Here is a 13,738-nt window from a genome sequence, read left to right on the forward strand (position 1 = left end):
TAATTTTTAATGAGAAGATTATATTGGAGAGATGTAATGCCATATAGAGGTATTTGGTTACTATTCTTAGCTTTTTTGCAACAAACTGCGAGAAATCATTTCAGGCATTTTAATGTTCATGTTTTCATTACTTTACAGGGCACTTCCGCCTCAAGTGCAAATCACGTGTCATTGTTTTGCTATATATAGTTTTTAATGCAGGAATCAGACTGCCAAACATTAGTTGACAATGAGTCACTTTCAGTGCCCGATTTGAAGGAAATGGAGATATCTACCAATAGTAATGTAGTTTCAGAAAGCGGGGTGGAATTGGCAGAAGATGAAAGCCAAAGGCAAGTTTAATTTGTTACCCTTCTTCTTTTCTAGTTTCTAACGTGTTTCTTTAGTTGGCAATGCCTTGAAATTTGCCAGCTTAATTTATCCATCCTGCATATAAATGACTGCAATGATGTTGATTTTTTTCCTACTGTTTATTTTAGGCCAGCTGCTCAAGACCACAGAGAAAAGCTGTGTGAAATTCTTCACAGTCAGAAAGCACAATATGCTATCATAATTTTGGTTGTTCTGGACATGATCATTGTTATTGCAGAATTACTTCTTGATTTAAGAGCTATCAAAGGTGAGTGCAGGCATATTTGCTGCTGTCAGTGTGTTTTGTCGTTCCTAGTATAGGCAATCTATTGCATCTGCCAGATGATGAACCAGCTAGAGGTTACACTTTGTATTTGTTGTACATGCAGTGTTTAGGTCAAAATGAAAAACAGGTTAACATGATTTTAGCCATCGTGGACATGAATATTTATTAGACTCTTATAAGGGTAAAGAAGCGAAGGGAACTGAGATCAAATCAAGCTGGTTGAAATTATTTTAACCTGAATTTCATTTTAACCTACAATATTAAATAATTAAACACCTGAACATTGGAAAAGATGACCTAGCAAACCAAAAACCTCCTTACTACAGTTTACATGCAAACTCTAGTCAAGGACCTACAAGTATTGCAAATACCTACAGCCATGGCCTCAGATTGGGTACAGGAGTGAAGCAAAATTGTGGTCACCTCCACAGCAGTAAGAGTTAAAAGATGATGAAAATAAGTGTTGTCCAATGAAACCATTTTTTTCCCTTCTGGTTGTTTTATTTCGCAAATAAGTTCAAAAAATTAATTAAATGGATAAGTAAAATAATATTGCTTGCTAGCAAGTCCAAGAGATAAATATTTTGGGTATGCCCATTTACTCTCCTGGTTTACTTCTTGGATATACTGTGGGGGTTGCATGTACACAGGTTTAACCAGAAGGAAGGATGGAAAAGTATTAATAGTACTTAACTGAATTATAATCAGCAGTTACCAGTACCATACAAAAGACTTATTGATTAACCAAGCAAAACTGAAAAATTATAGAATGACTGGGTAAGTGACAATTAAACTAATAAATGACCCTTAAAACTGTGATAAAAGGCACTGAGATCAAGATGTTAAAAAGGAGAGTACCAATCACATTAAGGTACAATAAAATGGACAACATAAACGGGTGACTTGTCTTGCAACATTGGTGCAAAACAAGTTCAAAAGGGACGTAATGCATTGTGTCATCCACACATCCAATATTTCTTGCAAATATGCAATTGCAAACCAACTGGACTGCATTTGTTACAAGAAAGTTTGAAGTTTAAACAAGGGAATGTTTCTTTTATTTGTTGCAGTTCATCATGACAATCCAGCACCTCATATCCTTCACTACATTAGTATTGCTATTTTGTCCATCTTTATAATTGAGGTAATTAAACAAAATTTTCCAGTTTTAAAAGGTCTTAAAGTTGCATTCCAAGCCAACAAACTCACAAGACTGACCTTTTTCCAGTCTATGATTGCTTATTACAGTCAAAGATCACAAAATACATTACTTTCTCAGTCTTCTAGGGTGCCATGAATAGTAATGACTTGTGTCATAAGATCCATTTTAATCATATTTTTCCCATACATTCTCACTCTACTCTGTACCTGAAAGGTATTCGTCCATGTTGAGTACAATTATTGCTATAACTTTGATGTGGCTGGTTGTTTCAGAATGGCATCTCAGTTTCTTAGGAACAAATTTAGCTTAAGCCACGCCCAGAGTTTTAGGAGTTTAATTTCAATTTCCTTGATGAGGATCCCCTCCCACACCACACAGGAGAAACCCCCCACCTTTGGAAGATTTGATCAAACGGTGATATTTCACTCCTCTCTTTACAGTTGTTTCTGAAGGTCTATGCTATGGGGCTAAAGTTTTTTAAACACAAGATGGAGGTTTGATTGTTCATTTTACCAATGCATAGCATGATAAACTAAAGTTCAATGTTCAAGATAATTTTTAAGCTTATTTTTTTGCCCTTTATATGCCCATATCCTTCTTTGGGAAAATCAAAATCTACATGTAGATTCTTGAATCCATTATGACAGATCTTGCAAAATACATTTGTAATCTAAAACATCTGGGTGGATTGACATTATTAAGAAAAAATTGGTTCTAAAATAATCAATATTTTTAGTTCATAATCTTTGCATTTCTTGGTCATTAATCCAAAGCTTATGCTTGGGAAAGAATCCTTTTCCATGTTGTTTTTTTAAGAGTCCACCAGAATGTGAGATTAAGAAGACTAAAAGTCTAGTGATCTCTAGAGTCCACAGAATGTGAGATTAAGAAGACTAAAAGACTAATGATCTCTAGAGTCCACAGAATGTGAGATTAAGAAGACTAAAATTTTAGTGATCTTAGATTTCCTTTTTTGTTGTTGTTTAGCTGCATATTATAGTTCAGAATTTTAGTATTACTTTTAATTTGGCAGGTGTTTGATGGGATTGTAGTGATAGTGTCATTTTCTTTGGATGTTGCCTTCAGGTTTGTGTAGACAGCTTAAATATTTGATGATTGCTTTTTACAAAAGGCTCATGGATGACTTATTTTACAAAGAGGAGGTTAATTGTTAATGATGGTCAGCTTTTTCTCATTACAGTGGAGAGGAAGGAGCTGTTGATGGAGTAAGTCTAATTGTTCTTCTGCGATTGTGGCGAGTTACAAGAATCGTAAATGGTACGTCAGATTTTACATTTCAGGCCTTTTCAAAACATTAATGTTTTGCTCAAAAACTTGTAGTTTGGTGATCATGCAGGAATATTTTCAGATTGTTTATCTACATAATACAGTGTATACGTACTGCAAGTGTAACAACAACATGCACCTTACTTTCCCCACTATTATGTGTGTTGATTAGCTACAATTTAGTATGTATATACCGTACAAGAGGGGATGTACAATGATCACCTAAAAGCTATCAGTCATGGTGTGCAACATGAGCTCGCTCTGTGTTGTGACCACAACCCACCTTTGCATGATCAAACTCAAAATTTGGATTTCATCAACAGGCTCACAGGAGGCAGAGAACAAAGCCTTTGTTCAATATGATAATGTATCATATTTTACATTCCAAAAAAGGAGTTTAATTTTTCCTTGTTACTGCCGCTATGTTGTTTAGGCAACAAAATTTTTACAGTTGTTTTAAAAACTATGATATAGTTGAAAACTGGTTTGAAAGTTATGAATTGATACTACATATGTTCACTGCCTTCATAATCAACAGGAATAGTTCTTTCTGTCAAAATGCAAGCAGAAAGAAAAGTTAATGAACTAGAGAAAGAAAACAGTGCATTAAAAGAAGAAGTTGAGCATTTAAAGACCAAATGTGCTCTGTTAGAGGTATGGTATATCTGATAACTATAAACTACTTTAGGAAGGACACATGATATAACATACTGAATTCTTGTTGATTTATAGATTTATGTCCCAGCATTGATTTTTTTGACTTATTTCTGTAAAACACAAAAGCCAAATAATACAGACTGCCCAAACAAATTACATTCTAATAAATTCCAATGAACCTATGACCAAGATCTTTAGAGCCCATGGGAGTACTCCAGATTCAAAGGCACAGGGATGATCGAAGGATCGTCTTAAATTTAAAATTCATTATGTTTGGATTTTTTGAGTAAGAAGATCTTAGCAGGACATTTTGCTTTCCCAGTTGTTTTTGCAAAAAGCATACATCACTATTAATCAGTTAAGGCCAGTATTATGGCTTGGGGGAATTTTTGTTGAAAAATCACATCTATAGCAGTGGCAGATCCAGACCTTTAGATAAGGGGGGTGGGGGCAGTCATCCAGACCCTGAGATAAGCGAGGGGAGGGCCCGGTCTCAAAAAAAGAATTTTTTTCTGGTCTAAAAATCAGGGGGAGCCCAGGCCCAGGTTCCAACCTATTCTCTGAGTGGTTTATCCCTACCATAGTACTCTGGTTTTCCCTGAAACCAACATTTTCAAATTCCAACTCAATCTGAAATGCATGAACATCTTCAAACAAGTTCCTCAGAGCTTCCACGTTAGCAGCTCCTTGAAAGCTCAAAGCCAACTGGTTTGCTACCTAAACTGGAAAACAATGGAAAACAATGGTACATGTAGACAATGAATTACCATTATTTAAAAGAAAAAATCAGGAAAGACCTTACGAGTAGCTCATATATTACTGCTCCCTAGTGTTTCTTGGGTAAATTATATGTACATTTTTAATTCTTTCTTCTTCTTTTTTTTGTTTTCGTCATTTCAGTCTGAATTGAAGACATTTAAAGGAGAGCCAAGTCAATAATTAGACTAGTTACATTTGTGAAGCATAACAAGTGTTTAGATATGAAATAGACCGAATATATTACCTTTTACAAATATATAGTGTACATTGCAGTGCAATTAGTAATTTTATGGGATGACACAATCTATCACTTATTCTTAAGTTTAGCCCGCTACAAATCAACAGTAGAGACTAAACTGACTAAAAAGAGTAAAAATTATATCGGCTCAAATGACAGCCCTTAAGCATAAATATTCGAACATTTTAAGAAAGTTTTCCTAGAAAAATCAGTATAAATATGTTTTTATACAGGACAAAATCTTTAATGGCCTGAAACACAAATCAATGAAGACTAGATATGGCGGTATATGTAGCTTTTACATTTTAGTTATAAATATTAGCTACATGTAGTTTGTATACATATCGGTAGTTAGCCTGTGTACAGACACCCTCAGGGGCATCCTCAGAGACCCAGGGGCAGATAGTGGGGCCGAGGGAAACGAGTCTAAACAGGTGCGAAAAAAATGGCGAGGAGAAGAGTTAAGAACGAGGATACCCCAGGGGAGGGGGGCGTCTGTAGACAGGCTAACCGGTAGTGGATCTATTAACCAAGCGAAGGAAGAAGCAAAGCTGTTGAAATTGCCACATTGGTCAGTAACTAAAATTATTATAGATCTTGTCACGGTTTTCGACGCCATCTTGACGAGTAGGCAAACGCGTGAGAAATTACAGTGTTTGTATGAGAATCTAATGTCGAATAATTTCCGTAAAATGGCTGTTCTAAAAAAAAATATCAGTTGTAAACTAAAGCTACAAAGCAAAGGATTATCCTAAAATATTTTGGAGGTGTACCTGTGCCTAAATTTCTCCAGAGGCTGCCATTAGAGTTTCCATACATTTGTCTGTTACAGACAAATGTATAGAAAATTTAAAAAAGTGGTTCTAGGTCTTCCAGTGCATGTAACGCCGTCAATTTTTTCTAGTAGAATCCTTGGGAGTGACGCTTTAGTTTACAAATCAATTTTTTTTTTTTAACAGCCGTTCTACGGAAATTATTCGACATTAGATTCTCATACAAACCCTGCAATTTCTCACGCGTTTGCCTACTCGTCAAGATGGCGTCGAAAACCGTGACAAGGTCTATTAATGGTGACAGGACTGAGTAGAGTCCAATTTGGTCTGTAATCATACAGACCGATTTGTTTAATCACGAGTTTATGATTACAGAGCGAATTGGACGACACGAAGTTCTGTTACCAATTAATCATAATTCTGACAAAATTTGTGATATATAAGGCTCTTTTTTAAATCAAAACACAAGAAATTCCAAGATTTTTTTTTGCCAACAGTGAAAAAAAAAGCCATTTAAGCGTGCGCGCGATGGCGCGTACTATCCAATAGGGACCTTACGATCCGACAACGGCGACGTCCATGAAAACGTGGCTGAAAAACAGACTTCGCATCCTTTTAAAATTTTTCGCGATTATCCCAATTCGCCCTGTTATTAAAAAGAAGTGAATTTTGATTGGAGCTGAAGAGAGGAGAACGCGCACGAATTCAGACAGAGATGGTAGAATTTAAGGCCTTGCCGTTCCCGTTCTCAAGTAAAATTAAAATTTGGTCATTTCACGTCGTAGTTGTGCGGGGACTGCAAATAAATGTACAAAAAAGCGTGACGCACTGCAGCCTTTTTTTAGGTTGCCGTCGCCGTCGTAGGTGATGTTACACGAGACGATTCGCAACGACGATTTTTAGCGCAACACAGCGTTGCAACATTGTTGTGACGTTGTTTCGAATAGTTACAACATTGTTCCAACATTACAACGCTGTGTTGCGCTAAAAATCGTCGTTGCGAATCGTCCCATGTAACATCACCTTAAAAGTCCCTAATTACTTAAGCATGACGCGTACTGTCCGATTAAACTGTCTTATTAAGGCTGAAATCAGGTTAGTTGATAGCCATTCAGATTTTTTTTATAAATTTTCTTACAGTTATGATTAGAATAATAATAATATCAACATATAATGTACAATTTCCAAAAATGTGTAAAGAAATTTTAAGATTTTGGCATAGATTTTTAGAGAAATCAAGATACATTATATAGTTTTGTGCAGAATGAATTTGAATTTAAAATACAGTGACTTTAATAGGTTTTATTCCTTCCATAGCAAAATCAGTAGGATTATTATAAATAACTGTAGGTTGATTTTTACACAGGAGTTATTTCTAAAAAAAATAAAAAATTTTATTAGTGTTATAGCTGTCGTTTGTGTTTTTCGCTTTATGGCTTATAGAACGAGGAATATTTATATAACATTTAAAGCACGCTAAATGACTCAAAAATAGGGGGGGGGGGCTAAGTAACCGGGGCGAAATGACCGGTTACGGTTTAAACATACGAAAGAAAACGTTCATTTTCCAAAAGCCGTTTTCAGAACACTTTGTCCCTTTAGGTCCTTACTAAGCTCCGCTGTCACGTTCCTTCACCATCTTTCTGTTTTTCGTTGAAAACAGAACTCGACTCAACCGTTTCAAATATTGTGTGGTCTTAGGCAACATTCCTGAACATTGAATATAACACAGTAAAAACAGCAGTATTCAATTAGCCTGTGTACAGACGTCTCCCCTCCCTCAGGGAAAATCCGATTCCTGAGGGAGGGGGGACGTCTGTACACAGACTATAGTCAATAGCAAAACAAAACGTTATCTTCTTGCACGTATAGCCAAACCAATCAAACCGATAAACAGTTATCCAAAAGGAACTGAAAGAATTCTCGATAGAAACTGACGTTAATTAGTGCTAAGACCGTTCAGTGCCGGAGTATGGGGAGGGGCCGGGGGCTGCCTGCCTCCCCCCCCCCCCCTTCAATAATTTTGACAGGCAAGTTTAATTTGGTCAGCAGCCACGCCCTTCACGCTGCTCTTTGGTTCAATGTGTTCATTTCGGTTCGATAAAGCGTCAAAATTATTTAGTAATGGCTTCAATAAAAAAAAAATTGCTGGAAATTAATGCTCTCTAAAGGCTTAAAATACTATTTCAGAGACCCTATAATTCAAAATCTTCCGGGGGAGCATGCCCCCGGACCCCCCTAGCAGCTTCCTGATTTGCTCGTGATTTGCTCCTTCAATAAATCTTACCTTGCTACGGCACTGCCGTTTTTTGTAACGGCTTTTGCGGTTCGTTTATCACTGTTAAGGTGGCTCGATGCAGTTTTTCAGGGTAAATACTTCGCAAGTTTGAGCATAAACTACGTCGCCATAAACAAAAATCTTGAAAAATTGCCTGCTAAGTTGTATTAGATAAAGGCGAAAATTTGTTATGATCAGGGTTGCAATGACATTGGAGTTGCCATAGCAACGAAATGACGCCTTTTCCTATTTTACTTTCAGAAGTATTTCTCGGCACCAGGGCTCCTGTCGGAACCGGGAACTGTTCTTTCCAAAATCTTTCACGGGAGTTTTTTCCTCTAATAGCCGCCTCAGTGTTCGTGAAGTTTAAGCGAAATCTGTAAGAGCGTTATCGAGATATTTTGGGATGAAGTTTGTATGGTTAGAAATGCGGTAAAAATGGTCAAACTTCATTTTCAGACGTCATCTGTAGAAAAAAACCGCTTTTGACATGCAGTTTCACCTCATAGCAGTTTCAATCTTTTTAAGAACGTGTGTGAAAAGACCATGGGGATAGCTCCAGCCGATTGCTACAAAGAAGGATTTGATTAGTATGTATCGAGGCGCTCTTGTTAGCGGTTTTAAAACATTTTGGTCTACTTTAACAAATCGGTCTACTATAACAAATTAATTTCGTTGCTATGACAACTCCGATGTCATTGGAACCCTGATCATAACAAATTTTCTTCTTTATCTAATACAACTGTGGTGGCAGTTTTTCCAAATCGCTGGTTATGGCGACGTAGTTTATGCTCAAACTTGGGAGATATTAACCCTGAAAAACTGTATCGAGCCACCTCAAGAAATTCAGGTAGCCTGTTGCATTAAAAGATGAAAAAAAATTCTTGACTATTGTCACAAATGTTTCTGAAAATATCTCAATCGTTACGAAAAATAAACACATTATTATCTGCAAGCAGCCATTATTAAGCGTCATATTTTTTTATAACTCCATTTAAAAATCTGCTGAATGAGGTATCTAGACTGTAGCTAATATGACTCTGTGACTTGTCCCTTTCGATAAGGACGAACACAAATCTAAGGCTTTAATTGGACTGGAGGAGAGACTCCATTGAATTAAAATGTTCAGACTATTCGAGATCAAGGGCAGTAGGTCAACAAACTGTGAAATATGTAGATTGGATTAAGAATAATGATCACATAAGGAAAATACAAGGAAAACAGTTTAATTTCGATCAATTTTCGCTAAGGAACGAAAAAATATTTGTAATAATTTCGTACTGCGAAAAATACTCGTTTTCAGAGTAAATGCAAAGTTGGAAAACCTCTAGGACAAGGCGCTAAATCTTTGCTGAAAAATACTCAATTCTTCTCAATTTCAGTGTTAGAGTGGTTTTCGTTTGAGTGTCGTAAAACCAAAACCAAAGTAATTACTCTGACCAATCACGTAGGACACAGACAATACATTGAACCAATCAAAACTCGAAGTAATTACATGTGGCTGACGCAAAGCGCGGGAAAATGCATGCGAGCGCGTCACAATTGGCTTTGGTTTTACTTCTGATTGGATGAAAAGGTGGCGCGAATCTTTTAAGCCAATCGCATCGTGTAGAAAGTGCAAAACCAATTACTTTTCGACACTCAAATGAAAACCGCTCTATACAAAACTTGAAATTATTCCGTTTGCACTGATCGGAGGCAATCTCTCAATCAACTTATGACGTGCCGTGCGAAGCCAACACTTGTTTAAACAAGGGCAGTCTCACCAGCTGTCTCAAAACCTGTTCACTGGATGTTTAAGGTCCTCGAGTCACATCTGCGTTCAACTGCATTGCCTCACCCTTCAGAGTTTCGTTCAGTTTTTATTGAGAGAAACAACCATGATCAAACTCCTTTTCTTGGCGTTAGTTGCCGCGACGTATTTGGCCAAGGGGGGCGATCTCAAGAATCAGAATGCACCACAAACAAGTCAGCGACAGGTTATTCAAGTGCTAATAACATTTTTCTGTGAGCTGGCCAGAAAATTAATTTTAGGATCCTTCGATCAGAAAATGTAGCGGTCTTTTTAGTTTCTCAACAGAGAGTGTCTAAAGCATTCATTACTGATTTATTGGACATTATTATATTTTAATATTAATTTATTATAGAGTTGAGCTCGTGCAGATTAACTGTATTAATTTCGTTTAAAAAGTTTCAGTGTAGTGTCATCTTTCACTCGCATAAAAGACGAACCATTTCTCATCTTCATTCAACATCTTTACTCAGGGATTATTTTCAATTCTTTAAGCATTCTTGCCATCCGGACAAGAATGTAAAATCTGCTCCCCTTTCTCTTTGAAATTAGCATCATGCCACGTATCAGTGTATAATAAAGGTTAGATCTTCCTCTCAATACTCGAAAACTTCTATATATACATGTATTTCTTTACTTGTTTTAGAACTCGATTACCATTAATTGACTTATTACAGTGGCTAACGTTTGTTGGTTTTCTTTTGTTACTTAGATACTGTTCTATCGGTATTTCACTCCCATTAAACTTGCAAGTGCTGCTACCTTCATCCATTACGACCATTCCCTCACGCCCCGAAATCTCACCTTCCTCGGCACTCCTAACGCCTTCTCTCGCCTGATGATTGTTCCCCTGATCCAGCCAGCAGTTACCTCTGCAAATGCCAACCTTGTTATCAAGATGAACGTTGGCTTGGAAACAACATTTGGTGCAGGAGGGAGAGATTTTTCATTTGTTATTTCTGATGGCAGTCGCTCTATTGGCATGCTTAATAAGAATTACTACAATGGTCCCTGTCTTGGCATCGAGGGAGCCAGTGGACCAACTATGAGTCACCGCCGTTCAGGTGCTCCTCGCCCCATACCATCTGAATCTTACTATCCCGGACGACTTGAGATCCAGTTGAGCCTGTCTGACCGGTGGGGAACCTGTTTTGTCCCGTTAGACGGAGGCTTCAGCAGAGAGATGATCTACCAGAACAAGCTGAATCCTGGCAACGGTCTGTTCCTGGAGATTTACGGTACCGGAGGACAAAAAGGAATAAAGTATATCGAGATTACAATCCTTAAGGAGATGTAGACTTATCTCCGTACATCAGTTCAATACATGTTGTAAGTTTTTGAAAGTAATGTAACCAAGATATTTAGATCAGTAAAAACACCAATAACTCAACCAGCAATTGTATTCAGAATCGATTTTTCTTTATCTCATAATCTGGACTTCGACCTAAACCCTGCTAATACCGATGTTTATATGAAATAACTGACGCTATGACACTTTCTGTGAATTCAATTCAACCATGACTAGCGATCCCTTCAATTCATAAACCTGGTACTCTGTGACCTAGCATTTCACCCTGCATAAAAGCAATTTCTTCCCTGGATTTCATTTCTCAGCTATCTTTTCCCAATTTTTACTCAGCAAGTGCGGATTTGGCGGATGACTACGTCCAGTGTTCGACATTCATGCATTTATCATAATCTCAGGGTACGAACTTGTCACCTAACAATTGGGATCATCACCAGCCACATGCACACATGTGAATTTTCTAAACTAGATGGACTTGTAAAAACAGTTGGGTGGCAAAATAACTCCCTGATTTTGACGCCAGATTTAAGGTTGTTTGTGTCAATAACAAAATTCTCGAATCTGATTGGTTCTCAGCAACCCTTGTATCTAAAGGTAATGGGACTGACTTGAGTCCAGTCTCCGGCGGTCTGCAATCGTACAAGTGATAAACAAAATCGGACGATCGCGTAGCAGAAGACCGATTTTTTAATCACGAGTATGATTTTTTCGAACCAATTGGACGACACGAAGTCCTGTCACCGATTAATCATAAGCACTGCAATTTCCGAGAATACTATGCATGTATTCCTTTTTGTGAAAGAGCTTTTAATACCAATTATCCAAAATTAGGGAAACTATCACGAGCAGAGACACTGTCTAATGTTACAAATTCGTCCATTTTGAAAAATCCCCAATTTGGTAGGGTAAGTGGTTGTTGTTATGGTTATTGCGATAAATTCTGTGATTGGTGGATTTAGCTGAGTGCACTTAGTATGACTGGATGATGTAACTGTCTTATTACAGCCAACTGTCTGATTACAAACCTACACAATAATTAGTGAAAAATAAAGCAGTTAATTCACCAATTAAATTTGAGGAAATTGTAGTGGTTATGATAAATTGCTTAATTTGGCTGATTTAGACCAGAACTGTCCAATATTGACCTTTCCGATTAGACGTTGCTTGTAATCGGACAGTTGAACAGCCGATAAAAAAATAGACCTTTTTTAATAGTTGGTTACGTGATCGACTTTCTGTCAACATGAAAACAATTCTGTTTGGAAAAGTAGTTTTCGCTGGAACTGTACGATCATATAAAACTTAAGTAACCTATAAATATTCAGCCGAGTATCTCAAGTGTTGCGATTGCAATGGCCGCCGAAAATTAGAAGGATTTGTATGGGAAAAAAAAAGGTGACACCAAGTCAAGGTTGAGTGGTATTTCATACAAGAGGTCACAGAGCCTTGTAAGACTTGTAAATTTGGAAATTTTCAAGGTGTCCTAATATCTGTCCAATCTTTCTTCCTCTGAAACCTCTTAATTCTCAACTCTAAGCCCTCGTTTAGAATTAATAAAAAAGCCTCTCTGTGATGAGCATTATAAGCGTGCATTTTAGACCCTGTTTACATGGAGTGGGGGACCCCGGTCTAGTGGGGTAGGTTTCTTTTGTTTTGTGTCCCCCAGAGCGTGAAAACAAAAGAAACCAACCCCACTAGATCGGAGTCCCCCACTCCATATAAACAGGAGCTTAGTTACCTTTTTTGGGAAGACCGAGAAATGCGCATTAAAATAGAGAACTTAGGTAGGGAAACAAAAGCATATTTACATGTCAGGGCATTTCAAGACGCCGCCAACGACCAGCAAAAGCGATTTTAACGGGCTTTTTGCCGAAAAACAGCCGCACTCTAGGTATACCATTCATTTACTGCAACGGGCTGAAATACAAGAGGGACTGATTTTTACATCAAAACATCGTGTGCATAGAATTAACCAAAAGCTTATGTTTAATAGAAGCAGTTGCATCTTTGTCATCTTTCTTCTTTCAGTATGAAGAAATACTGATCACTGACACTAAGTCAAGAGAGTGCAGCCGGTCTTTTTAGGACTTTCGTAGCTAAAACTTTGAGGTACATTGATTCTGAAGCGTAACATTGCAATGTTTATCGAATTAAAGATTTTCCTCCTTGAAAAATAACTGAATACTGTTACTGCTGATTGCCGCGTTTAAGTAAGAATACAAGGAAAGAAACATTAAAATAAAAAATTGTGGTTGATTTCGGGTAGCATATTGGAAGACATTTAAGACCGGCTATCAATTTTGAAGAATTCATATATTGTGCGTAAGGTAATTAAATATACTTACTCCTTTGAAAGTCAGTAGGATTTAGTGTTGACTAGAATGGGGCGCCGAAGTTGCTTCTAGCTATCTTTCTTGCTGTTTTCTTGGGAATGAGTAAAAATGAATAAAATCATTTGATGTGCTAGACTAGCTAGTATAACAGAACTTTGTCCTTTCCGCGGCGATAACTAACAAAAACCTCCTTCTTAGTGTTCTTGAGCAAGGAGGGCCCAAATGTTCAGACTATTCAACTATGTCAACTAACTATCAACAGGTCAAATATGCAGATTGGAACAGAATGCAAGGAAAACAGTTTAGTTTCGCGAAGAGTTTCGATAAAGGACGAGGCAAATACGGAAACTTGTGAAAAATGTATTTATTATCAGTCATATTGTCAGTCAGAGTGAACACAAACGTGTGGAAGGCCCCAAAAGTGCGCTCGCCTGAAATATAATCATCTTGATATCAATGTTTTAAAAATTTAAAAATTGCTTTTTTTTTGCAGGACACGTCATGGATTGAGGACTG

General features: G+C 37.3%; 2 protein-coding genes across 2 annotated transcripts in view; both read left to right on the plus strand.

Moving 5' to 3' along the window:
• Positions 1-58: 58 nt before the first annotated feature.
• On the plus strand, positions 59-5,314 carry LOC140939171 (voltage-gated hydrogen channel 1-like). The gene is made up of 8 exons (XM_073388732.1): positions 59-332; positions 480-619; positions 1,708-1,781; positions 2,240-2,293; positions 2,833-2,885; positions 3,001-3,077; positions 3,625-3,740; positions 4,644-5,314. The coding sequence occupies exons 1-8, from the start codon at positions 196-198 to the stop codon at positions 4,680-4,682; spliced, it is 690 nt and encodes a 229-aa protein (XP_073244833.1). The 5' UTR covers positions 59-195; the 3' UTR covers positions 4,683-5,314.
• A 4,286-nt stretch (positions 5,315-9,600) lies between these two features.
• Positions 9,601-13,738, plus strand: part of LOC140937221 (uncharacterized) — a 5,551-nt gene continuing 1,413 nt past the window's right edge. Inside the window, exons 1-2 of the mRNA XM_073386757.1 lie at positions 9,601-9,770; positions 10,296-10,800. Of these exons, the coding sequence (XP_073242858.1) occupies positions 9,672-9,770; positions 10,296-10,800 (604 nt within the window). The 5' untranslated portion in view covers positions 9,601-9,671. The remainder of the gene's footprint in view (positions 9,771-10,295; positions 10,801-13,738) is intronic.

The sequence above is a fragment of the Porites lutea genome, chromosome 5 (genome assembly GCF_958299795.1).
Source record: "Porites lutea chromosome 5, jaPorLute2.1, whole genome shotgun sequence".
NCBI classification, from domain to species: domain Eukaryota; kingdom Metazoa; phylum Cnidaria; class Anthozoa; order Scleractinia; family Poritidae; genus Porites; species Porites lutea.

Bases quoted from the DNA above. Each gene is read 5' to 3' on its own strand.
- LOC140939171 (XM_073388732.1), top strand. From the start codon at position 196: ATGCAGGAATCAGACTGCCAAACATTAGTTGACAATGAGTCACTTTCA. The intron at 620-1,707 runs GTGAGTGCAGGC...TATTTGTTGCAG, and splicing joins TGATTTAAGAGCTATCAAAG to TTCATCATGACAATCCAGCA. The intron at 1,782-2,239 runs GTAATTAAACAA...CTCTCTTTACAG, and splicing joins TGTCCATCTTTATAATTGAG to TTGTTTCTGAAGGTCTATGC.